Genomic DNA, 24,730 nt, shown 5'->3' with positions numbered 1-24,730 from the left:
GCTCAGCCATGCAAAAGGTACGGGAAGGGCATTCGGGGCAAGGGAACCGTGTATGCCAAGTCCTGGAGATGGGGACAGGCCGGAATGTCTAGCAAATGACAGAAAGCCAGGGTGGCAGGAGCACAGCGAATGAGATTAGAATTGGCTGGAAGTGACCGGTGGGATGTGAAGAGCTTGGACTTTACCTTGGGTTTTACGCCAGGGTTGGTATGATATGATTTGCATGTTTAAAGCTCTCTCTGGTTGCCTTGAGAACTGAGTGACAAAGCAAAAGGGAAGTAAGGTGACCTTGTGGAGGGTAGTGATCTGCGGGCAGGTGAAGTGGCCAGATCAGGCAGATAGCCGTGGGCTCAGAGAGAAGTGGATGGACTCCAGAGATCTCAAGAAGTAGAATCTTTCAGAGGTTTTTAGAAGAACTGAAACAACTTTATTGGATGCCTGCTACAGCCCCAGCAAGGGGGTAGGAGTCAGGGACACCAGAAAGGCTTGGGAATAGAAACAGAAGATACAAGTCCTCAACCACAAAAACGAATACATAGTCACCTTTCCCACCCGCCATCTCTTGGGGAAAATGAACCCAAGATCAACTCAGATGCTGAAAGTTCTGGGCCGTTTCCAACTCATTCAATGGTGTCAACAGATTCTTCTGCAATTGGGTCCTGGAAATGTGGGAATGGGTTTCCCATCTTCTCAGGTTATGAAGTTGCCAAAACTGCAGGACTGGAGCCCAGACCTGGTATCCTGGGAGCAGGGAGAGCCCCGGGGTGGGGGTGGGGGATGGAGAAAGATTAGGAACAGCAGCCGTTCTTCCTACCCTCTGTGACAAAGGCGAAGTGGGGCTCTGCCTTCTGCTTCTTGAGTCCCCCTGCTCCCCTCTCCCAACTCCTGGGAGCCTGCTGACTTGCCCCGCCCTTCCTCTCTGTCTCCCTTAGGAGCCCTCCTGGCTGGTGACCCACTCCCTGAGATTCTGCCCTCGCTCCCTGAGGCTGCACGTCTCAGACGCATCCAGAAGCACAGAAATCTGAACGAACACGGAATATGTTAGCTCTTCATGCCTCTTGGAGGAATTCGCGTTTTCCAAAGAGATTTCTGGGTCATTTAAATGATCTCTGCCCTCTGTCCCATTTCTCCAAAAGGGCCCTTTCACCGGGGTTTTAGCAAATTCTATGTCTGAGCCCAAGGATCTCCTCAATTTAGTCTCTGGGGAGGGTAGTCCCATCAAAGGCGGGGAGTGAAAGAATCATCCCAGGGGTGACATTCGAAAGAAGTATTTACCAGCCAGCGCAAATAAGCACCAAGGAAGTGCCGGCCAGAGGACGCTGTAGCCTCTGGTCAGCCTGGCATTGATCAGCGCAGGGTCCTGGGGGAAAGCCACACGGGGCAGGAGGGCACTTGGGAGCCCTCAAGGGAAGCAGATATCTGCCAGCAAGCACAGACATGGCTATACATTTCAACAACAGGTCCGGCAACACGGGTCCAGCTGAACGTCATTCCGGGGTCTGCCCCCATCTTGTCTGATCTCTGCTGTTCCACTGGGAATGGGGGCCAGGCCATTTGCTCCCTCTGCTAGAGGACAAGTGGCCAGGGCTGGAGCTGGGTCATGAAACGGCCTCTGAGCAGAGCCAGCTGCATGGTATCCTGGGTGAACAGGATCTCAGGCCCTTGACCCACCGTGTGACCTTGAAGGGCCAAACCGCCTCTGTCCTTCCTCTCGTCCCTCCTTGCAGTTATTTTTGTCCAGCTTGACAGCCCTTGGCTGTCCCACAGTCTGGGCTCTGCGAGCCGGATGCAAACCAGGCAGCACAAATGTCTGGTGCTGAATCCCAAGAGGGCTCCTCCTGGGGCGCCATCACATGGGAACGTGACCCTCCACACTGTGCACCCAACAGGGACCAGGCATCTGGAGGATGGTGATGGTGTGAGAGGCAGGGAGCTGTGTTCTCCGCTCAAACCCGGCTCTTGTCTGGGAGTGCTGTCCCAGGCCTGCTGGTAAGTACCCCCTGTTTTGGAGTCTTACTGCTGCCCAGAAACCTCCCAGTCTCTATGCAGGGAACTGTGGCTTAGCCGGAGGGGAGGGGTCTGCAGTGGGGCAGAATACCCGAGCAGGCCGTGCTGGGCCCCTAACCCCCAGGCTTTGGCTGCGGTGGACGGGGGTTCCTGTCCTGTGGCCCACTGCGGTGGGGTGGACAGGGGCAGACAGGGGTTCCCCAGAGACCACTTTGTGGCCCCTGCTCTGTTACTGTCTCCGGAAGTGAGGCAGACACTACGTCCTGGCCCTGGGGGCCTGGGAAGGCTGAACCAGTCACTGCACAAGCTGGATTCTGAACTCTCTAGACAAGCAGCTGGCCTGAGGCTGTTGTGCCTTTTAGGGTCAAGCTTTCTTCCCAGACCTTATATTCGTGCCTGCTGCTCTCTGTGTGCTGGGGCAGGAAAGGGTCTGGGCAAAGCTTGTCGGGGCCCTCCCAGGACTTATTTGTCCCAGGTAAGAAATGAGACCAGGCCTCTAAGATCAGAACAGCTCGAGGAGAGCTGGGTCGACAAGCTAGTATGGGCAGTGAGGAGGGGAGGTGGGCCAAAGGAGGAAGGGGCCTCTGATGGGTGAGGGAAATGCCATCACAGACAGGAGCCAGGTCAGGAAGCAGGGCAGAAGACAGCACTGTTTTTAGAGCTCCTGGAAAAAGAACCCTCCTCGCTCCTGGGGAGAAGCCAGCTCAGAAAGCCCCGATTTCAGTGATTTCAGAGACCCAGGAGTGGCAGGGCCCAGCTCCTGCTGGCCTCCCAGCTGCCCCTGGGGAAGAGGACCTGGGGGCAGGAACAGCCACATAAGCAGGGGACCCCACAATGCCAGGAGGTACAGGGGAAGAAGATCGTAGGAGGGGTGTCGTGTGGCTGCTCCTGGCAGCCCTGATGCCAGGGGCTATAGGCAGGGGGGCAGCTGGTCTCTCCAAGGGACGGGCCCTGCGCATGGAAGATGCCCCTCGACTGGGCAGCAAATTCCTGCGGGCTGGCAGGATGGTGCCAGTGGCTCTCCGCACAGGAGCGGTTCGGAGGGCCTGGAGGGGGTAAGCGAGAGAGGGGGCGCTAGGCAGGATGGGACCGGGCACTCTTCCCAGGATAGTGAGCTGGTTGCTCGGGGCTGACAGCCCTGGACAACTATGGAAGAAGGACCAGGGCCAGGCAGGGAAGGCCAGGGGGCCAGCGGGCGTGGGAGAAGGCTCCATCTCAGCTGCATAGCTGTTGAGGTGCGAGAGAAGACGAATCCGGACGGGGTCTGCACGGCTGCTTGGCCCTTCCAGGACCCCCAGGTACCTGATGACCTCAGTGAGGCACTCCCGAAAACCGATGCTGCGGAAGTCCACTGCCAAGGCTCGGGCATCAAAGAATCCTGCAAAGTGAGGTGTGGTGAGGGTGTGGGCCAGGCAAGGGCCAAGTGCAGATCCTGGGGTCAGGCCTGTGTGACCTTGCGCCTGCCACCTCACTCCTTTGAGACCCTGTCTCCTCCTCGGTAAAGTGGGAATAACCACCCCTATGTGGGGTAGAGGGGATGCACTGTGAGGATCCAATAAGGTCACTGAACTAGGAAGCATGATAAATCATGGAGTACCATTTTCATCGACATCTATGATGAACGCAGAGAAGAAACATGGCGACCAGGATAATGTCATTTAAGTGAATACTTGCCAGGTGTGAAAGGCCTGCGCGCGTGGGAGGTGGTGGCCGCAGCCTTCAGGGCAGGTCAGTGGGGGACTCCTCAGAGAAGGCAGTATAGTGTCATACCTTTACCTGAGGTCTCTGGAGGCCAGGAGAGCCGAGTTCAAATACCAGCTCTGCCACTTAACTAGTGGCTTGACCGTGGATGTGTCTCTTAATCTCTCTAAGCCTCAGTTTCCTTGGCTGTAAAATGGACATAGAGTAATACTTGCCGCACAGGGTCGTGCAGGTAGAATTAAATGCAACGGTGGACAGAAATCGTCCCTGACTTCGAAGTTAGCCCTCATTTACACTTGACCCTCAAACAACACAGGGGTTAGGGGCATCGATCCTCCCCCAGCACAGTTGAACACCTGAGTAAACTTTTGACTCCCCACAAAACTACTAGTAATGAGAACCACCAGAGATCACTTTTTACTGTGATAGCAGTCTGGAGAGACGGACAGCTCAGGCATGATGATTAGTGCCACGTGAGGTCTTAAGCAGATACTTGGCAACACGTGAATTCATTGCAAGAGTAACAGGAGGCAGCTAGGAAATTATTCCTGGAGTATAGTATGTACATACCACAGTTAACTCGATACATTTACATTTCCACCGCATCTTACGTCTACATCTCTCTGTGCTGCAAATGGCACTGTGTATGGTCTGAAAGGGTTTGTATGAGGAAGTTCCGCTAAATTTTAACTTCAGTAATAAATGTGTGTATATATTATGGTAGTAAGTGATAAAACAGACTTGTATCTTTGTTTACTTTATGCATTCATGACACACCTAACTTTCTCTTAATTTTTTCAATATTTCGAGCCTATGTGGTATGTGTGCCATTTTTTTTTCCCAAACGGTTGCAAATCTCCCAAAATGTTTCCACTTAGTGTAAAAACTCTGCATGTAAGTAGACCTGCACTATTCAAACCTGTGTTCAGGGCTCAACTGCGTATGACTGGCCTGGCCCTTGGAGGCATGTGAGTTTGTGCCCTTGCCTGCAGGGTGGTCAGGAAAGCAGGACCTGACTCTTGTCCTCAGTGGTTGCCACCACCAGGCTGGGATCCTCACTCAGTCTGACTGGTTTCAGTGAGGTCTGACCAGGTGGCCTGGCCATAGAGGTATTCAGTCCTCACTGCCTTTCTTTCCTTTTTTTTTTTTAAAGACTTTATTTATTTATTTGAAAGAGAGGCAGTGAGAGAGAGCATGAGCGAGAAGGTCAGAGGGAGAAGCAGACTCCCCGTGGAGCTGGGAGCCCGATGCGGGACTCGATCCCGGGACTCTGGGATCATGACCTGAGCTGAAAGCAGTCGTCCAACCAACTGAGCCACCCAGGCATCCCATCTCACTGCCTTTCTATCTGCCCTTCTCTCAACCATCCTCCGTGCAAAGACAGACCAGCCTCAATGAGCACTGGCCTCATGACTCTGGCTGCAAACATCTGGTCCTTGGTTCGTGGCTGAGGCTCCCACAGAGTGGCAGCTCTGCAGGAGACTGTGTTTGGAGTCAGGTCTCCTTGAAGGCAAGACCTTCCTTGGCTGTATACTTAGCTATGTGATTTTGAATAAGTCCCTTCAGTTTATGCATTTGCTGTTCTTCTTCAGCTAACATATTCTGAGTTCTTATAAAGCACTCAATTCCCATTATCTGATTTAATCCTCAGAAAAATCCTATCATTCCTGTTCTAGAGAAGAGACCACTGAGGCGCAGAGAAGTTAAATCACTGTCAAAGGTCATGAAGCTAGCAAGTAATAGAGCCAAATTCACAATTCATGGGATTTGAATCAATTCGATTCAGGATTCTAACCCAAAGCCAGGGCTCTAAGCCAGTCCTGTCCTCCGTTAGCCCTTGGCCAGAGAAGGGGGATGCCAACAACCCCTAGCCTCGAGATTCTTGTGAGAATCAAATGAGATAATATTGGTGAAAGCATTTTGAAACGATAAAATGCTGGCCAAAATGTTAGTCACTATTTTTCTTTGAATTGGATACCCATAAATGTAGTTGGAGAGCTCTCCCCCACTGGTTGATTAGAATCAGAAGTTTTCGCTGTTAGCCATGCATTCCTTTGGCAGAAGTTCTCAAAATGACCACCTGTATCAGGGTCATCGGGCGTGTTTGCTAAACATGCAAATTCCTAACCTCCAGGCCAGGCCTCCTGGCTCAGCATCTCTGGGGTGTGCCCCGTGGCTGTCTGCCCCCGGATGGTACTGTGGCTCACTGAAGCTGGAGAAGCACCAGGCTGGGTCACTCGAAATGTGAATGACCCCTCCAAAGGTGGTCAAGTTAAAGTTTTAGGACTTAGGTCTTTGTGGCCCAGGTCTGTGGAGCTTTCAAGATTTCTCAATTGTGAAATCGCCAAAATACACAGCGAGACTTCAGGCAGACAGAATTTCCATTTGTCCAGAAGTCTTTTTAAAGCCACAGTTCTGTGACCTCACAGTAATGGACCAGCCCAAAATAACAGCACGAGTTACATTTGGGTTCTACTATAATCCCACAACGGATCTTCAACTGTGAGCATGACCTATGGTCCCAGTGCTGCTAAGGACACCATAGGACCCCAGCACTAGCCCACAAGGCACACCAGTAAACAGCTGTGGGTAAACATCTCAGACAGCCCCTCCCAGGGTTTCAACTGGGATCCCAGTGAGAATGAGTTCATTCAGGCTAAGGTTTAAGGAGGGTGGGGGTTAAGGTGGGGAACCTGTAGGGACAGTCTGTGTAGATGAGCTCCTCCAAGGGCTAAGGCTGGAAGGAGCAGAGTTGAGGACAAGGTGGGGACCAATGGGGACGCTGACAGCAGAGAGGACAATGATGAAAGGAGAGAGCCAGGCTTTGTGACTGCTGCCCCTGGACCTGCTCCAGCCCCACCACAAACCGTGAGCTCCTTGAGGCCAGGGACCATGTCTACTCTGCTCACCAATGGATCTGCAGGGCCTAGCCCCCAGAAATCCTGTTTCATGAATGAGTCCCCAGAGAGAAGAGCATGGGTACCTGTCCCACCAGTGGCATGGAGCATTTTCAAGTGGTCCACTGTCATCTGCAGGACCTCGGCCTTCTCCAGCTTGGAGGAGCCCTGTGTGCACAGAAGACAAGAGTGTGAAGGCCTCCCGCTGACCTCTCGCTCCCCTCCCTGTGGTGTCATCAGCCCTCACTGGCTCCATGTCCCCATCTTCCTCCCACTCCACCACGGCCTGCAGGCAGCCTTCTGCTTTGGCCAAGATTTCTAGAACGAACAGATTCTCTTCTGTTCCCATTTCAGTCCACGTGCACCCCTGCACTGCCGAGCATCCTTCCCAAAACCCCTCCTTCCCTTGACTTTTTCTGGCTTCTTCTACCTTGCTCTGCCTGTTCCTTTAAAATGGGGCTATTCCCCAGTGGGCACTGGCTCCCTTTTCTCGCTTGCACATTCTCCCCCGAAGGTCTCGTCAAGCTCCACGGCTTGGCGCATCATCTGTAGAATCCCACTCCCATGTACCAACTGGCCTCCTAGACCAGCTTTCCTGGGAATCCAACTTTACGTTCCTCATGACCAAGATCTAGCTCACCCTCTTAGCCCCACAGCACCTCCTCTTCCCCTGTTCTTTCTCCTGAACAATGTTTGCTATGCCTCCAGCATCCCCTGGTCTCCCAAGGGAAACCTGAGGGTCAGACTCTCCCTGTGAACTCCTGAGGGCAGGGACCAGGTCTAGGTCATGGCTGGGCCTGTGAAAATTTCAGCAAACACCTCTGGAAAGACCGACTTGTTCTCACCAGCATAAAGGAAGTCACATGACCCATGACCGAGCCTTGGAGCACAAGATGGAGAACCTTTGAGACTGTCTGATTGATTTCTCCATCTGACTCCCTTCCCACTGCCACCCTCCTACCGCACACGGGCAGTGGCAGAGGGCTCACACCCCAAGCAGCCTGCTCCGCTTTCAAACAGCTCTGGAACTATCAGCAGTGCAGAGGGTGAGGGGGCTCTAGAGGCACACAGTTCAGTGGCCCAGTTCTGTTCTGAGACTTCCTAGTTATGTGACCAAGTGCAAGGTACTTCACCTCTCTGTGCCTCAGTTTCCTTATCTGTGCAACGGGCATAATCATCTCTACCCTTTAGGATCATTTTGAGGATTCCTGTCAAGGGGTGATGGAAAGAAAGCCCCAACATCGGAGACACCAGAGTCAATATAAATTTCCATCCCCTTTCTCCCTGGCTGATACCAGCAGGTGACAGGTATCAGCAAACGAGGCAGCAGCACGTCAAGGAGCTGTTGCCAATCAGTACGACATGCCACCTGCATGGGATTTCCTCTGGCACCAACAGGAATATCACATACCTGTTTCTCAAAGGCGGTGGGGACCAAGCGTCGCAACTCAGAAAGGCTGCTGTTGATGCGGTCTCGGCGCCGTTTCTCTATGATCTAAAACACAATGACAGGAATTTACTCACCGGCACTTTGCCGGTTTCCAACGTGCTTTGAGGGACACTGACTCATATCTTCCCTCACAATACTTCTGTGAGGGAGGGAAATCTGTTCTTACGTAAGGGGGATGGAAACTGAGGCTCAGAGAGGGGCAGTGACTTAAGGTCACACAGCGAGGCAGTGCAAAGCTGGGAGTGGAACTCCAATCTCTTGTCACGGTCTGCAGGGGTGATGTTCAAAATGCTCAACCAGAGGCACAGCAGGAGACTGACCCATCAGAGCAGGGACATCAGCCACAGCCCCGCAGCAGGCCCCAGAGGGCTCCGGCAGGCCAAGCTTACCCCTTCAGTTGCTGGGTGGTGAACAGGCATTGCTTCCAGCTGGGAAGGCCTCTCATTCACACAACCTCATTCTCTCCTCCCCCTACTGGTAGCTGAATACTGATAGCAGGGCAGACATTATGACCCCCATTTTACAGATAGAGATGAGGGCTGGAAGGAAGTGGTTGGCCTAAGTGAGTGGCAGGGCTGGTCTTTGCCCCATTCCCGGTCTTTGGACACCAAGGGCAGAAGCACAGCTGCATCCTGGGGGCATAAGAGGGTGGGGGCTGGGATGAGGTGGCAGAGAGCCAGCCAGGGAGCCACCTTCTTCTGTTCCCCCACCCAGCACCCTGAGAGGAAATGAAAGTTCTGGTCTTGGACAAGAGAGGGGGAGGCTGGAATAAACAGTAAGGCCTAACTGCGTGTCAGGTGTCCTGAGTGTATTACATTAATTCGTTTAATCTTCAAAATAGCCCTGTGAGGTAGGCACTCTCACTGGTCCAGTTACACAGCTGAAGAAATGAGACAGGGAGAGGTTAGGGGGCTTGCCCAAGGTCTCTCTGCTAACAGAGCCAGGGTTGGCCCTTAGGCAGTCTGGATGGGGGTGATGTTTCTGACCTGGGTTCTCCTGGCCAGGCCCTGGGGACTCAGGGCAACTCTGCCCAGACAGACACTCACCCCTCTGCGTTTCTTCCTGGCTTGCATCTGCGAAGGGCTGGGGGTGGACAGCGGCCTGGCCATCTGGCTGCAGAAGAAGAGAAAGACTGATTTTTCAGTGCTGGGGGACCATCTCCCTGACCCGGGCTGAACTCGAAGGAGGCAGGGATGTGGGCGGGCACTGCCCCCTCCGGGGCTGGTCGTGGTCTCCCAGGCGGCCGAAGACTCCCAGGCTGGGAGGCGGCGCGGGGCAGGCGTGGGTGGTGGCCCATTGCTCCCCAGCCAAGTCGCCCCTGCGCTGGGTTTCGCCCCAGGGTCGCGCGACGGCTGAGGTGGAGGTTGTGGGGCTGGGGGCGGGGGTCGCTGGGCTCTGGGCCCGATCCGCTCGGCCTCGCCCCCTGCCCCTCGCCGCGGGCGTCGGGGAACCGCAGCCGGCCGCCGCGCTCCTGCAACCCGATCCCGGGCGGGGCGGGCGAGGGGACGGGCGGCGGCGGCGGCGGGGCGGGCGAGGGCACGGGCGGCGGTGGCGGCGGCGGGGCCGGGCCGGCGGGTTGGGTTTCAGAGGGAGCCGCTGGGAAGAGCGTGGAAAGAGCAGATGCCGCCGCTTCCCACGGGCCGGGCGCGCCCGCCCTCCGCCCCGCCGGCAGCTGCTGCCTCCTCCCACGCAGCGCGGCCGGGGCGAGGGGGAGGCGGCATCTGGGTCACAGGCCCCCTCGGACTCTCGGGACGCTGCCCCGGCCTCCCCCGAAGGCTGCAACCCTGCATCGCGTCGGGTCGCCCCTCCGCAGGCCTGGCACAGAATGGATGTTTGCTCGCACCCCGGGGAGTCCCCATTGCCGGGAAGAGGTTCAGCAACGCCCCCCGCCGGGGGGGGGGGGGACGGCTTTCCTGCCGCGACTGACCGAAATCTTCTCCAGCCCAACAGCTCGCCCTGCTAACGGTTTCCTGCTTCAGAGGCTCTCCCGGAACACAGGGGATTCGCGGGTTTGCACAGAGGGCCATTCATTTGGCCAACACCCCGGAGGTCCCATTCAGGTCCAGGGCTAGTCTGGGACACAGTCAGCCAGGCCCCAGCTGTCCAGACACTCAGCTCCCAGGGGGAGATGCCCTATCGACAAATAACTTTAGACAAGGGGACTCCCCTGCCATTTCCAAATGCAAAATGCCACACATCTGAGCATGTACCTGAGAGCTTGTCTCTGCTCCACCACCACCCCGTCTTCCCCGGGGCCCCCATCTCAGCAAAGGCACCCCATCTCCCAGCTCTGTGAGGCCACCTGGCCACCACTACCTTTGATTCCTTTTCTGCCCTCACCCACCTCACCCAAAAATGCCCGTTCCGTGTGAGATACATCTCTCCTCTGTCCTACTTATTTCCACTCCTGCTCAGAGGACAAAATCTGTCATCTGTCACCTGGACTGCTGCAAGAGTCTATTACTGGGTTCCTTTGCACCCCTTTGACCCCCTACAAACAGGCCTAGTGATCATTTAAATACACATCTGATTTTGTCACTCTCTTAAAACTCCTCAGGGCCTTCCCAATGCTTTTAGGATCAAGGCTGTCATCTTCCAGGTGGCCCAGCTGGCTCTTGTCACCTCCTAGACTCAACCCTCCTTTGCTCTGTGTGCTGCAGCCTGTGAACGCTCTACTCCTTCCTGTGGCTGCACATACTATTCCCCTAGCCTAGAGTTCTCTGGTGCTCCCTGTCTCCCCACCCCCAAGCCTCAGCCTCTTTGCCTAGTACCTTCTACCACTTTCAGATCTCAACACAAATGCCACCTTCCCAGGGAGAGCCTTTTTTGCCATCCCTCCTCCCATTAGATAGCTCCTAATCTACCCTCTCCTATCATCCTGCATTCACAGCATGGATGCCCATTTGTTGTTTTTTATGTATATGATTATTTGATTAATGTCTATCTCTCCAGCAAGTGCGTAGGCTCCCTGAGGTCACAAACCATGTCTGTCTCATTCACCATTGCAGCCCCTGTACCCAGCAAGTGCTTGGAGCACAGCAGAGCCCATGGTTGCACTCCCTCCTCCTGCTCCCATCTTTGGCATCACCGGGGAGCAGAGAAGTGACACCATAAATGCTACCTCCCAGGCCTTTGTGGAATGGGGGCCTATGTGGCTCACCAGGAGGGTCCCAGCCCATGTAACTATCCTCTTGGCATGAGAGGCTAGATCATTTTCATCAAGTGCTCAAAGAAAGAAGATTGCAGGAGAGTCCACATCAATAGTGATCAAATCCCCCTGCTATGTCCCTGGCTTTGTCCAGCTACATCTGGAAAAGGGCATCTCCTTCCAAACATCTGGATGAGAGAGGCTGGTAAGCTCCTGGGAGGAACGGCCCAGCAAGCTAGGTCCAGGGCTCAGATGGCCAGATCCTGATATCTGTAGGGCAGCTTGTTTACAAAGCTATGCTCAGGACAAGCCCCAAGAGCCAAGGGATACTAAAACATGACCTTTGTCTGCTCACCCCCGCCCCAGACTGGATAAGGAGTCCCTAGGGGTATTGGGTTAGCACTGCGCACGTCACTGCCCCTCAGCCTGATCCCTCCTCAGGGACCATCTGTCGGAGGCTGGCGCACCCCTTGTAGGACACAATAGCTCTGCAATCCCTTTATCCACTCTCCTGGTCACTCATTCTCTGTAGTATTATCCCCTTCCCTGACTCCCATATCTCACAGGCAAACCTCACTTCACAGTTTTCTTGGCTTCGCTACGTATATTTCCCTCCTTTGAGCCTAACAAAAGCCCCATTTTACAGATGAGGATGCTGAGGCTTGGAGACCAAAGGCAGCTTGCCCAGCCTACACAGCTGCTAAAGAGCAAAGCCAGCATGGGAATCCATGTCTTCTGGCTCCAAAATCAGCATTGTTTTCCCTCTTAATTCCTATTTCCTGTCTGTCTGAATAGCCCTCCAGTCCCCTTATCCTTAAAGCTCCCAAGAGCTCAAGCAGAGCTCACTTCCAGGCTGTGATCTGGCCCTGACACTGGGGGGAGGTGTGAGAGCTTCTTGTCTGACAGTCTGAAAATAAGGCAGATTTTCACGGACCCAGAGAAGATATGCCGACCACCAAGATCTGCTCCAGGGACCTTCAGTGGTCCCTAGCCAGATTTCTGGGGAGGTCTCTCGGGGTGGGGTTGCGAGGGGAGCAGCATTCTAGGTGGTCTGGCTGCCAGTCCCCACTGCCCTCAGCACTCACCCTCAGGCCCCCTGGGGCACTCCCCCCGCCAAACCCTTACAGATAGATGACTCCACTCATTTTGCATTAACCAAAGGCAGAATCATGATATCCCCAGTGAAGGGTTTTCAGGAGCGCTGAGCCCACTTGCAAATCTGAGAGGGGAAGGGTCTGTTCCAGGCCACACAGCAAATTAGAGGAAATTCCAGAACTGGAGCCAAGTCTCCTGGCTTTTAATCCAGTGCTCTTCCCAGTCACCCCGTATTGCCACCCCCTCCTCCACCATGTGTGTCCCATAGCCAGTACTCCTTGTTCTAGACAGTACTTCCACATTCACTTGTCTCCTTTATTGCACAACGGCCCTGTGAATTAAATCTTACTGGGGCTATTTCACATTAGGAAAAATAATCATTTGATAGATGGAATGACAGAGACACAAAGAGTTAAGAATCATGCCCAGCGGGGTGCCTGGGTGGCTCAGTGGGTTAAAGCCTCTGCCTTCAGCTCAGGTCATGATCCCAGGGCCCTGGGATGGAGCCCCACATGGGCTCTCTGCTCAGCCAGGAGCCTGCTTCCTCCTCTCCCTCTGCCTGCCTCTCTGCCTACTTGTGATCTCTGTCTGTCAAATAAATAAATAAATAAATAAATAAATAAATAAATAAAAAGAATCATGACCAGCAAATCATCAGACTCCTGATCTTTTCATTAGGCCAAGCTGCCTTGTGAACATGGCACCTTCCAATTGAATGGTGACCCCTTCTAGAACAGCGTTTGTTGGAAGTTACCTTGGGCTAAATCAGGGAGCTGTGCAGTTTAGGAACATTACCTCATCAAAGGCCCCCCTGTGAGGTAGGTATTAGCTTCCCTGTGCTGTAAGGGAGAAAATCTGAAGTCCAGAAATGCCCATGTTAATGGTGGTGAGAATCAAACTCAGGTCTGACATCAAAGGCCACCATGTGCCTTAAATCATGTAAGAAAGATCCACAGGCCCTGACCCAGTGCCTGATATATGACAGGTGTTCACTGAATGTTCACAGAGGGGGAGGGGAGCGAGAAGCTATACTCTCCATTGGGACCCAGCATGTGTCAGCGGAGTTGGGGGGGTGGGGATTGCTGGGTTCAGATAGGAGATCTGTGGGTGATTTTCTCATTTGGGACAAGATGCCACCACCAGGCAGATGCCCACAGTAACAATGGAATACACCCTATTTCTTATTCTCACATCTTCAAGTGTGGGGGATTTGCGCCCTGCCTCTGACCCCGGGGAGGCTGGCTGCCCCAGTCTTGTGGCCCTTGCCACTGTTTATCTGGCTTTCTTTGTACATGAAGCTCTTCTTCTCTGAGAGTTCCCCGAGGGCAGAGGCTTAGCAGGATACATCTGGGCCCCCCACGCCCAGCCCAGGGTCTGGGCCACAGCAGGCATCGTTCAGCACACCCTGAATTGAAGCATTGATGTCTGCTGGGGGGAGGGCCCTTTGGTGAGTGCTACAAAGAGGGGTCTATAAGTCAGCCTCTGCCAGATGTCCAACTGCTTTCTCTGCTCTGAGAGGGTCTGCTCCTTTAAGAATCTAGACAGTCTCTAACTAAAAAGGCTCTGACTAAAAAGACAAAATGCTGTAAAGGAAAAATCTGCCCACTGATCCTTTATGCCATTGCCCCAATGCCACCACCTTCAAGAAGCCCTCCGTGATCCCTCTGTGTATAAGTGACTCCTCCCTGCTTGGGTGCCCTCACAGCCCACAGTCTGTCTCTCCTTCCATTTTCCATTCTGTCCATGGTCTTTGTGTGACCTGGCAGGTCACCGGCCAAAATGCAAATTCTTGGAAGACAGAGCCAGCTCTCTGGCATCAATTTCATGCCTCTGATTCATGAAGACCCAATGACATTGAATTTGAGAACCCCCTCCACTACCACCACATGGTGCTGAGCCCTTCCCCTGCTCCTAGCAGGCCCAGACTCAGAGAATTGCTTCTCTAGATAGCAATTTCTGCTAAACAGTTTAAGAATGCTAATAAGTAGCATAGGAAATTATATTATATACCCCCAAACCCAATTAATGTACAGGATTCAAGGGGGATATCTATTGCCTTACGTCCTGTTATAAGCTATAAATACTTGGAAACTGGTGACATTTTACTAGGATTTGTGATTGAGGTAGGATCTCCTGGTCTCAGAAAACTGAAGTCACTGAAATGATGAAATCCTCTCAAAAACATCCCTAAGGACGAACTGAATCCCCCTTTCAAATTGTTCTAGAGAGTCAGGTTTGGATGAGTCAGGAGAGATCAGATAGCCCCCCTCCCTTTCCCACTCTATATCTTCCTTTTATTTTATCGATGAGGAAACAGGCTCAGAAAGAGAAAGCAACGGCCCAAGGTCACATGGTGAGTCGGTTTGGGTTTGGGCAGGTTTGGGTCTGCAGACTCCCACTCGGTTCCTGCTGCTCTTTCAGGACCCTGGGCATCACATGTTGGGTGCGTGACATGAATTAAACATTTGCTATGTGCTAAGCCCTCTGCTAAGCCCGTGACATACATGCATCGTCTTATTTGATTTTCCCGGTAAACCTGGGATCGGTTCTGTTATTTATACCCATTCCACCGATGAGGAAACTGAAGCTTAGATTGTCCACAGAACTGAGGAAAGTGGGATGGTGCCAGTGGAGTTCGTTCCACAGGTTTGAAGCAAGTCAGAATATTTACCAGGAGCTGAGAGGCATTGGCAGCAGGGTGTGCATTAGATAGAGTGATGGAATTGGAATCTAGGCCCCTGCACTGGCAAGTCAGCTATTCTTTTCTTCGGTACCAAAACCTTCATTCCAAAGTCCAGTTTGCTCAAGGGAAGGAGATCCTTCCCCCTGTGAGCCTTTTGTGTACTACATGGAAAGTGCACCCAAGCTAGGGTAGAATACAGAAAATATGGCTATTCTGCCTACTCAGCGGGGGTGTGGAACGATGAGGGTTTCCTAAGATCTTCAGGGAAAACTCCTCTCCAATAGCTTCAACCTGGCACTTCTACAGAAAGACTATCACCAACTGGGCATGAAACCCCAGAGCTGAACTCCACTTCTATCCCAGCACCCTGGGCCTGAAATGGCCCAGAGTGCAGAGGATCCAGACACTTGTGCGTGTCACGGCCCACGCTGCACACGTGCCCCCACTCGCACCTCCCCCCAACACACACACCTGCGGGCCTTCGCCCACACCTGCGTCTCCTGAGGTCATATGGAGAGATAGTCCTAAGGCCCGCTGAACCCGTCCAGGCACTCCCAGTATCCCCATCCCGGCCCTCACCTCAGCTCGCCCTCGCGGCCCACGTCGATGGGTCCGTCGGACTCGCTGTCAGACCCGCTCGGCTCCCTGGGCCGCTTCATGGCGAGCACAGGCTCTGGGTCTCCGCGCGAGGGTGCGGGCTCCCGGCCGGGAAGTCGGGCCCCGCCCCGGCCCCGCCCCGGCCCCGCCCCGGCCCCGCCCCGGCCCCGCCGCCCTTTCCCAGGGCCCTCTCCTGCGCCGCAGCCCCGGCGCCCCGGCGCCCCCTCGCCCCCGCGGTGACGCGCAGGCCGAGCCGTGGGAAGGCCCCGGGCGGTCACCACCCCCTCCGACGGCTGGGAGGTCCGGCTCCGCTCCGCCGCCCTGGCCGCGGCGCGCTGGGTGGCCTTGGGCAGGTGCCCTTGGAGGCCCACCTCCGGGGAAGCCGGGGGTCCTCGTCTGTCCCTGGTTCGCCAGGGGCGCTGCGGGTCTCTGGGGGCGCCCCTCTGGAATGCCCCAGTTTCTACAAGGGTCGAGCTCGTCGGCTTCTGCCTCCTGGGGTTCTGGGAAGAAGTCAGACACATCGGGTTTGGTGAGGTTGGTGGGGGTGGCTGTGGCCTGATGCTTGACAAGAACCCTCTGGCAGCTTTTCCCATAGGGGTCCAAGGCATGTGGAATGTGTGTGTGTGTCGGGGCGGGGCGGGAGGGAGGCTCCAGCATGAGAGAGGCGGCTGTCATCTCCCACAAGGGACGGCTGAAGTTGTGGCTGTACCGGAGCTCTGGCCAAGAGAACCGGACCGGGTGGTGGGGGTGGTGGGTGTCCCTGGGAATCAGTTCCCAGTTACGAGAGGCCAAGAGCGCCAGGAGAGGTCTCCATTCCCAAAGCTGTGGCAGGGCCTCAAAAAGAAGGTGGAGAAGTACTCTTCAGCCTCCCTTCCTGGGTCCCCCCACACAACCAGAGCCAACTGTCCACTCAGTAGGGACTCCAGCTGAGAAGGGAGACTCAAGGAAGATTCTCAGGGATTCACCAGCCATCCTTATGGCCCAGTACCTCAGGGGAGCTCCCAAGGCTCAGAAGGAAGCAGAAAGGGAAGAGCCTGCAAGGTGGACTCCAAGGAAGACAGGGAGGAAGAGACGGGAGTGTCTTGATGTGGTGCATCAGACCCCAGAGAAGTCTCTCTCCTTCACCGGCCCACCAGAACACAGAGAAAGCCACCCCTCTGCTTGGGCGAATAGGATTGGTAATCTGAGCATACCTGCACTTTCCAGACCTGCTTGGGGACCCTTGATTACAGTAGTGGGCAATAACATCCCTGTGCCCCCTTCCACACATGTCCACAGACACATGGACAAGTACATGTTCACACACACTCTGAGACAAGGGTAGTAGGAACAGTCAGAGCCTGCATGCAATGCTTTCTCAGAAGGCCCTAGTGGTCACCCCAGCCACACCTATGGACTCTTACCCCAGATGCCCTCAGCGCTCACACACCTTCTGTGGGCACACACCAGTGGAGTGGAAATCGCAACCAACATAGAAGTGGCATGATCCACGCACTGTGCATTCCCTGGAAAGGCAGAGATCAGAGATGCCACGAGGTACCTGCCCCTGTGTAGGGACTCCAACTGCAAGGCCTGGCAGTGTCGTGGATTTGCAGGGGAAGGTGAAGGGCTCTTTTGTGTGCATGTTCATGTGAGATGCCCCAGGTCATCAAAATGGGATGCACAGTGAAACAGGGGGTCTGGAGCTCAGAAAAGAGGTATATTTAAATCTGGAAGTCACTAGGTAATAGGTGGCACTTAAAATTACAGGTGTAGATGGATTACCCAGAAAGAAAGTGTGGATGAAAATAGAAGAGGGGTCTAGCTAAATAGTTTTATTACACCTAAAACTGTTTTGTAAGTATTAACTCATTTAATTCTGGACAGCTCTATAAAGTAGTAATATTGTGTCATCCCCACTTTAAAATAGGAAACGAAGATCCTGAGAGGTAGAGTAACTCTATACCTGAAATGGACAGGGGGTGCCTGGGTGGCTCAGTGGGTTAAAGCCTTTGCCTTCAGCTTGGGTCATGATCCCAGGGTCCTGGGATGGAGCCCCACATCAAGCTCTCTGCTCCGCGGGAAGCCTGTTTCCTCCTCTCTCTCTCTCTCTCTCAAATAAATTAAAAAAAAAAAAAAAACTAAAAAAAATGGACAGGGAATTAAATGGAAGGGCTGGAATTCAACAAGACAACTGGGTTCCAGGACCAAATCATTAGGCTTTATTACCTTGTATAGTTCTTAAACATTAGGCTCTCTTATCTAGTACTGAGCCTAGAACTACACCATCAATACTATAGCCATGAGATACATGTAGCTACTAGGCAGTTGAAAGGTGGCTGGTCTAAATTGCTGTGTGTAGTAAGTGTGAAGTACATACCAGAACTGAAAGAGAGAGAGAGAGAAAAGAAAGGAAAGAAGGAAAGAATCTCATTTGTATCTTTACTATTGATTAATATGTTAAGATGATAATATTTTGCACATATTGGACTAAATAAATTATTAAACTTAACTTCACTTTTATTTTTAGTTTTTTTAAAGATTTTATTTATTTTTGTGAGAGAGAGAGCGTGAGCACAAGCAGGGGGCAGGGAGGGGCAGAGGGAGAAGCAGACTCCCCACTGAGCAGGGAACCTGATAGGGGACTCAGTGGTGTGGTCATGACCTAAACCAAAGGCAGATGCTTAACTGACTGAGCCTCCCAGGCACCCCTCGTTGTTTTTGTTTTTGTTTTTGTTTTAAATTTGGCTACTAGAAAAATTTATGCAACTCTCATTACATTTCTTTTGGATCGTGCTAATCTAGTGCAGGGTTACTTAACCTCAGCACATTTGGGGCTGGAAAATTATTTTTTGCTATTGGGCTTTTTTTTTTAAGATCTTACTAATTTATTTTTGAGAGAGAGTGTGTGTTGAGTGGAAGGAGGGGCAGAGGGAGAAACAAACTCCCCACTGAGCAGGGTGCCCTTGGGGGGACTCAGTCCCAGGACCCTGAGATCATGACCTGAGCTGAAAGCAAATGCTTAACCAACTGAGCCACCCAGGTGTCCCTGGGGCTGGAAAATTCTTTATTGTGTGGAGCTGTTCTGTGCATTGTAGGATGGTTAGCAGCATCCCTGCCTTTTACTCGCTAAGTGCCAGTAGCACCTGCCCCACTTAAAAATGTCCCTGGGTTGTAGGAAATGTCCCCTAGAGGAAAAAGCACCCCTGGCTGAGAACCACTGGCCTAGGGAAACCCCAACACTAGGCGTTAAGTAGGAGAGAGCTGCCAGAAGAGACTGAGAGGGAGCAGCCAGGGAGGTGGAGGAGAGCCAAGTGGGGTGTTACAGCAGCCAGAAGGGTGTTTCAAGTCCTCAGTCAAGCTCCTTTAAAGTGTCAGTCAGATCATGTCCCGTACTGCTTGAAACTATCCATAGGTTTGCCATCACATTCGGAACAGAATCCCAAGTGCCGACTGTGGTCTCTATCTAGGGTAACTATGTAACTTATCATCTAAAGCTGGGGCGCCCTTGAGAGGGGAAAGGAGGCAATAGTAATAACTATGGAGGGACAGCCCAAGGCTTCCAGATGTGTAGGGTAATCCTAAGTGCTGGCGCCCGTCCCAGCCTTGCTCACTCAGCGCAAGAGCCTTCTTGCCGTTCCACCAATATTCATGTTTGTTGCTATCACACGGCTTTACATTTACTGTTCCCTCTACCTGGACCCCTCGTCCTCCAGATCCTAGATCACCTCACTCCATGCAGGGCGTCCCTCAGATCTGCCATCCTCAGAGAGGACCCTCCCCACCTCCCATCTAAAATAGCCATCAATCCCCTGGTCACTCTGTGTTCCCTCCCTCACTTTGTCTTCTTTTACTGCATCTACAAATATCGCTGACGTTATATTATGTATGTGGATATATTTGTTTATTGTCCATATCCTCAACCAGAAGATAAACTCATCGAGGGTAGAGATCTGTCCCTTTTGTTTCCTGCTGACTCTCCAGCGCCCAGCACAGTGACTGGCACGTAGTGGGTGTGCGGCGAATAAAAACTGGCCGGCAGAAGAGTAAGCTAGGACAATGGCTGGAGGGAGACGTGAAATCCAGCGTTTGTTTGCTTTTGTTTTGTTTAAAGACAGGAAAGAGTGGGGTCTGGATCCAGTAGCAAGGACTTCTACTACAAAAAGTCTTCCATCTTGAAGTTCCTGGGGTTAGGAGTCATTTTTGTTGTTCACAACCATGCCCTTTCATGTCCCCAGCTTTAGATGATAAAGAAAGTGCCCAGCACATAGTGGGCATTCTAAAATATTAATAAAATAGGGGCGCCTGGGTGGCTCAGTGGGTTAAAGCCTCTGCCTTTGGCTCCGGTCATGATCCCAGGGTCCTGGGATCGAGTCCCATATTGGGCTCTCTGCTCAGAGAGGAGTCTGCTTCCTCCTCTCTCTCTGCCTGCTCTGCCTCTCTGCCTATTTGTGATCTCTGTCTGTCAAATAAATAAATAAAATCTAAAATAAATAAATAAATAAAAATAAATATTTATAACATAAGTAAATGAAATAATAGTGATTATGATAATAACAAAATTCTATTGCACTCACCATTTTACTGTACTAAGTATTTTGACATCTATTAACTCATTTAAACCTCACCACAATCCTATAATAGAGGTTATTATGACTATCTATTATAGTCCCATTTCACTGAGACATAGGGAAGTTAAGTAACTCCCCCAAGGTCACACAGCTAGTGGGTGGTTGAGCTGGGATTCTACCCAGGCAGGCTGGCACCATCCACGTTGGTCATCTCTGTGTCCTGCCTTAGCGTGAGGTAGACCAAGCACAAGACTCCTGCAATTGGCCACGCAATGGGGACTGGGTTTGGCGGGGAAGAGAGGGAACAAACCCAAATGATGCTTGATTCCTGTCTGGGTACTTGAAGAGATGAAGGTGACGGGCACCAAGGGGAACACAGAAGAAGGGGAGAAGTTCAGTGTCGCCATGTTCTTTCTGAGACCCATGAATACCCAGGAGTAGAACCCGGCGAGAGGTCTGGACTGGAGTAGAGATTGGGGACTGGTAGCTGAAGCCGTGGGGCACAGGAGCTAGTGTAAAGCAAGAGGGAAAAGACCCAGGGTAGAAGCCTGGGGAACAACAGCTAGAGAAACTCCAGGAAGATGGAGGAAAATTAGGGAAGAATGGAGGGCCAGGGGTCACGGCCAGAGAGGACCAAGGACAAGTGCTTGGTCACCAGTCCTGGGACTCAGAGAGGAAGATGAGCAGTCACAAGGTCACAGAGGCCTTGGCATGAGTGGAGGAGGCAAGAAAGGGGCCAGGATGGGGAAGTGTCTGAGGGAGGCAGAAGCCATCTTAAAGAAGAGGCAGGTCAATGAAAGCGCCCCACAGGGCCGCAGGAGGAATTTGCTTGCTGATGGGGGAAGGGGGGTCAGAGCAGGCAGAAGAGCGAGCCCTTCTGGGGCTCAGAGAGAGGCGGAGAGGGGACCTCTGTTCTCCCCACTTTCCCTGTCCTCCTACTCCAGAGCTGAGTGAGCAGGGAGATTTTCAGAGGCAGATTTCAGCTTCAGCTCAATGTCTGGTCCCCACTCTAGGTCACCCCATCTCCTCTTGGCGCTGGTACTCAGATTCCTGAATGCACACGGCCCAGGCTCCAAATAGTTGGGTTTCACGATACCTCTGCTGGGCCAGGCACTGAGCCTCTGGCTGTTGGGTAGCGACGGTATCTGAGGGGTTCTAAAGGAAAGGATGGCTGGCACAGAGGTGCTCGGGGCGGTGGTTGGGAATTACTAGTTGTGCAGTAATTTCCGTCAGTCTCTGTATGTCCCGGAGGCGGGACCCAGGTCAGGTCTGCTCACCATCATCTCCCCTAGCACCTACCGAGGGCCTAGCAGTGTCTGGCACTTAGTAGGGGTTTGATAAATATTGGCTGAGTGTCTAGCGTTGGAGAGGGGTACTGGGGGGCTCTGTGGAGGAGTCCTTGTAGGCACTCTCCTGAGCCAGGGCCTGGGGGGAGGGCTGGAGCTCCCGGGGGCCACTCCATCTTTCATCTATAGGGCCTTGCCCCTCCTTTTGTGTCTGGCCTTTCTGCACCTTGGTTTTCTTATCTGTAAAATAAGCTGATAACAAAGCTATTCACTCCATAGGCTGGTTGTGAGGGTTAAATGAGGTAAGGGGCATAGAGCAGTGCCTGGTGTTCAGGATGAAAGTTGGAAATATTAGCATTTGGGCTAAGCCTCTGTCTCCGTGCATTCTCTCCCTGGGAGATTCATCTGCTTCTGTGGTTTTACCTCCTATAAGCCAACGGTTCCCAGATTTATATCTCTAGTGTAGACCTTTTTTTCCCCCTGAGCTTTGGACCCATATATTCAACAGCCCAGAGTCTTTCTCCTTATACTCCTGTTGGTCCACCGATGTTCCAAGACCCAGCGGGGTGTGCCGGGCCTGCCCAGGACCTCCCCCCAGCTCTCTGCACCCAGGCCCACATCCACAGGGCTCCCAGCCCAGATGTCAAGCGTCCCCATCACCACTTTCCTGCTTGCTGTTCCATCCCTGAGAACCATCTGAGCCTCCTTGCCTCACCCCCTCCCTGACCCCTGCTCATCCCAGGCCCTTCCTGTCCTCCCCTTGCCCTCCTCCCCTGCTCCCCTGGGACCTATCAGCGCTCACTCCCCACCTCCACAGCTGCCGCCACAGCTGGTCCCTGACGGAATGCACAGCTGCTGAGAGCCACATGTGGGGAACAGGCTGTGCACAGCTACCCCTGGGGCCAGGCGGGGTGGGGGGTGGGACCATCTGTCTGTGTCTGTTCATCCATCTACTACACACACACACACACGCACACACACACACTCCTTACCTCCTTCTCTAGGGATGGTGGTGGACAAGTATTGATTTGGTCCCTTTCTCTGCCCCTGGGCTGCAGGATTCATGCCCCATCAATGGGACCCCAGTTTGGGGTCCCTGACAGCAGACTGGCTGGGTCCAGCTATCTTGGTGCCCGGATACTCCCTGCCCCTGTGTGCAGGCAGCACAAAGCCTCCCCAGAGCTTGCCAAGGACTAAAACGGTGGCCTAGTTGATCAGAGCCTCTCTTTCTTTCCCAGACCCTGGGGGATGGCCGGTGACGGAGGAAGCCAGAGGCCTCAGACATTCCAGAGCCCCCTGGGCAGCGCCTGAGGCTCCAAAGGAGTCTCAGCTCTGGGGCAGCGCCAACGGCATCTGTCCCGGTTCCCACACTCTGGCCTCTGGAATCTCCACGAATTTCTCTTCCATGTGTGCATGATGTCAGCAGGACAAGGACACTGGGGATAGAGGGAGGGGAGGCACTGAGGACACTATGCTCCCAGAAGTTAGATGGCCATGGGGAATGGGGATGGGGATGGGGGAGAGGCCCCCACCCCCCAATAAGGAGAGGATAACTTGGCCTCTTGCTCCCAAGACTGACTAGGTCTGGACACAGCCCAGGGCATTCCTATCAGAGCCCCTTGCCATCTCTAGGGCCTCAGTTTCCTCAACTGTAAGACAGAAATAAGACTAGCAGCTACCTTCTAAGTGTAATATGGAGGCTATAAAATCTTGACCTTGTTGGAGTTCCTTCGTGATGTAGACACAGCTCTCTCTCTCACCACTTCCCTGACCTCCACCCCAGTCCTGCCATGTTTCATGTTTTAGAACACATAATATAGGTTCATACTTCTGAGTCTGTCCATCTTGAAAGCCTTTTCCTTTCTCTATCTGGAAAACTCCTACTCAGCCTTCAGAACCCAGCACATAAGTCCCTTTCCAAGATGCCTGTCTAGACTCCCTTGGGCACTGGTACTGCTTCTTTGTACTCCAATGGTTCCCTCTATGGGAGCCTGATCTTCCCATACTGTACTGTCTATTTACCTCCCCTGACTGGCTTTAAGGAAGCTGTCCTTCCTGGGGATGATAGCCACTCTCAGGAGCCCAGACACAGCACCCACTCACAACTTGTGGGTGCCAGAATATAACCAGCACATGGCTCTAGGCTCACCCTGATACTACCTGGTAGGAACACCCCCCCAGCCCCCAGCCCCTAGTCCCCCTGGTTTGGTCTTAATAGGAAAAGGAAGTAGCTCTGTCCTTACCAGCTGTCAAGGCATTTCTTAAACCCAGGAAATAGCCACTGTTTCCTTTCCCCCACCCAGGGCAGCCAGGCCAAAGTCCCACTGTACGGATGGGGAAAACTGAACCCCAGAGAAGAGAAATTAGCAGTAAAGACTGGATTAGAACTCAGGGCTCCTACCTCAGTCTAAAGCCCCAAATCCCTTTTTCCTACCCCTAACTCTCTCTTGCAGGTTAGAGCTGGGAAGTGATAGTGGGGTCAAAGCAGGGCCCCACTGGGTTGAGCGGGAGCCCCAGACTTCGGAAACAGCTGTCCCTCACCTCTGGCTGTGACCGGAATTGGGTCCCACCACACTCCCTGGTATTGACAAGGAAACCTCCCTCTCTTGCACCGCTAGTAATGATGGAGAATTTTAAGACCACCTGGGGGCAGATGGGCATGGGCCCGTGGCTCACAGAATGTGTGTCAGCTCAGGTTTTCCAGGAGACAGATGCTAAGACAAATGAGAGGTACAGATTTATTGGGGACACCACCTGTAAAGATAAAGCGAAGGAGCAGGAGTAAGACCAAAGAGCCGTTTTTGAGCATAGTGGAAGTCTGACGCCTGTGAAGGAGAGGGAGCAGGAGGGAAGACAGTGGAAGAAGAGCCTCAGACTGCAACACAGCTCTGACAAAGGTCTTGGTCTGGCCCAGCGTAGAGATTATCCACTAGGGGAGTCCCAGAAATAGTGAGCAGAAATAGCCCAGCTCTGGTCTCCCTATGGTGCCCAGCCATCAACTGGGAGCGGTCCAGGGAGCCTCTGCCGTCTGCTCCCCGAAAGTCCCAGTGGATCCAGGTCACAGCAGCAGGGGACTATTGGCTAATGACGCTCCTCACAGCAGCTTCTCTTGAAGACACATATGAGTGACAGGCCCCCCAGCAGCCGCCGAGGGTCCGTGCTCGGCAAAGTCACCCAGCCCGAGAGCAGGTGTCAAGTTCACGTTCCTGCATTGAGGACATCCTAGCCTAACCTTTAAACCTCTTGGGTCTTCACAGGGCTTGATGTGGGGGGTGGGGGGGACTTCACCAGAGGAAGGAAAGAATGAAGATTCAGA

At 53.2% G+C, this 24,730-nt stretch overlaps 1 protein-coding gene across 3 annotated transcripts; it reads right to left on the bottom strand.

Moving 5' to 3' along the window:
- Window positions 1-404: 404 nt before the first annotated feature.
- HEYL (hes related family bHLH transcription factor with YRPW motif like) lies at window positions 405-15,714 on the bottom strand. 3 transcript variants are annotated; one of them, XM_047727551.1, is made up of 5 exons: window positions 15,561-15,714; window positions 9,102-9,168; window positions 8,017-8,100; window positions 6,692-6,773; window positions 405-3,385 (listed from the first exon to the last, which is right to left on the bottom strand). In XM_047727551.1, exons 1-5 carry the CDS (start codon window positions 15,638-15,640, stop codon window positions 2,712-2,714), a joined length of 987 nt encoding a protein of 328 aa, XP_047583507.1. In that variant the 5' UTR covers window positions 15,641-15,714; the 3' UTR covers window positions 405-2,711. The 3 variants fall into 3 exon arrangements, with proteins under 3 accessions (XP_047583507.1, XP_047583508.1, XP_047583509.1); XM_047727552.1 differs by having other exon boundaries at window positions 9,102-9,164; window positions 15,561-15,649; XM_047727553.1 differs by lacking the exon at window positions 15,561-15,714 and adding an exon at window positions 9,983-10,033.
- Between the last annotated feature and the right edge of the window lie 9,016 nt (window positions 15,715-24,730).

Source organism: Lutra lutra, chromosome 4 (genome assembly GCF_902655055.1).
Source record: "Lutra lutra chromosome 4, mLutLut1.2, whole genome shotgun sequence".
NCBI classification, from domain to species: Eukaryota; Metazoa; Chordata; class Mammalia; order Carnivora; family Mustelidae; genus Lutra; species Lutra lutra.
The sequence above is the reverse complement of the archived record's forward strand: the minus strand, read 5'-3'. Positions and strand labels throughout refer to the sequence as shown.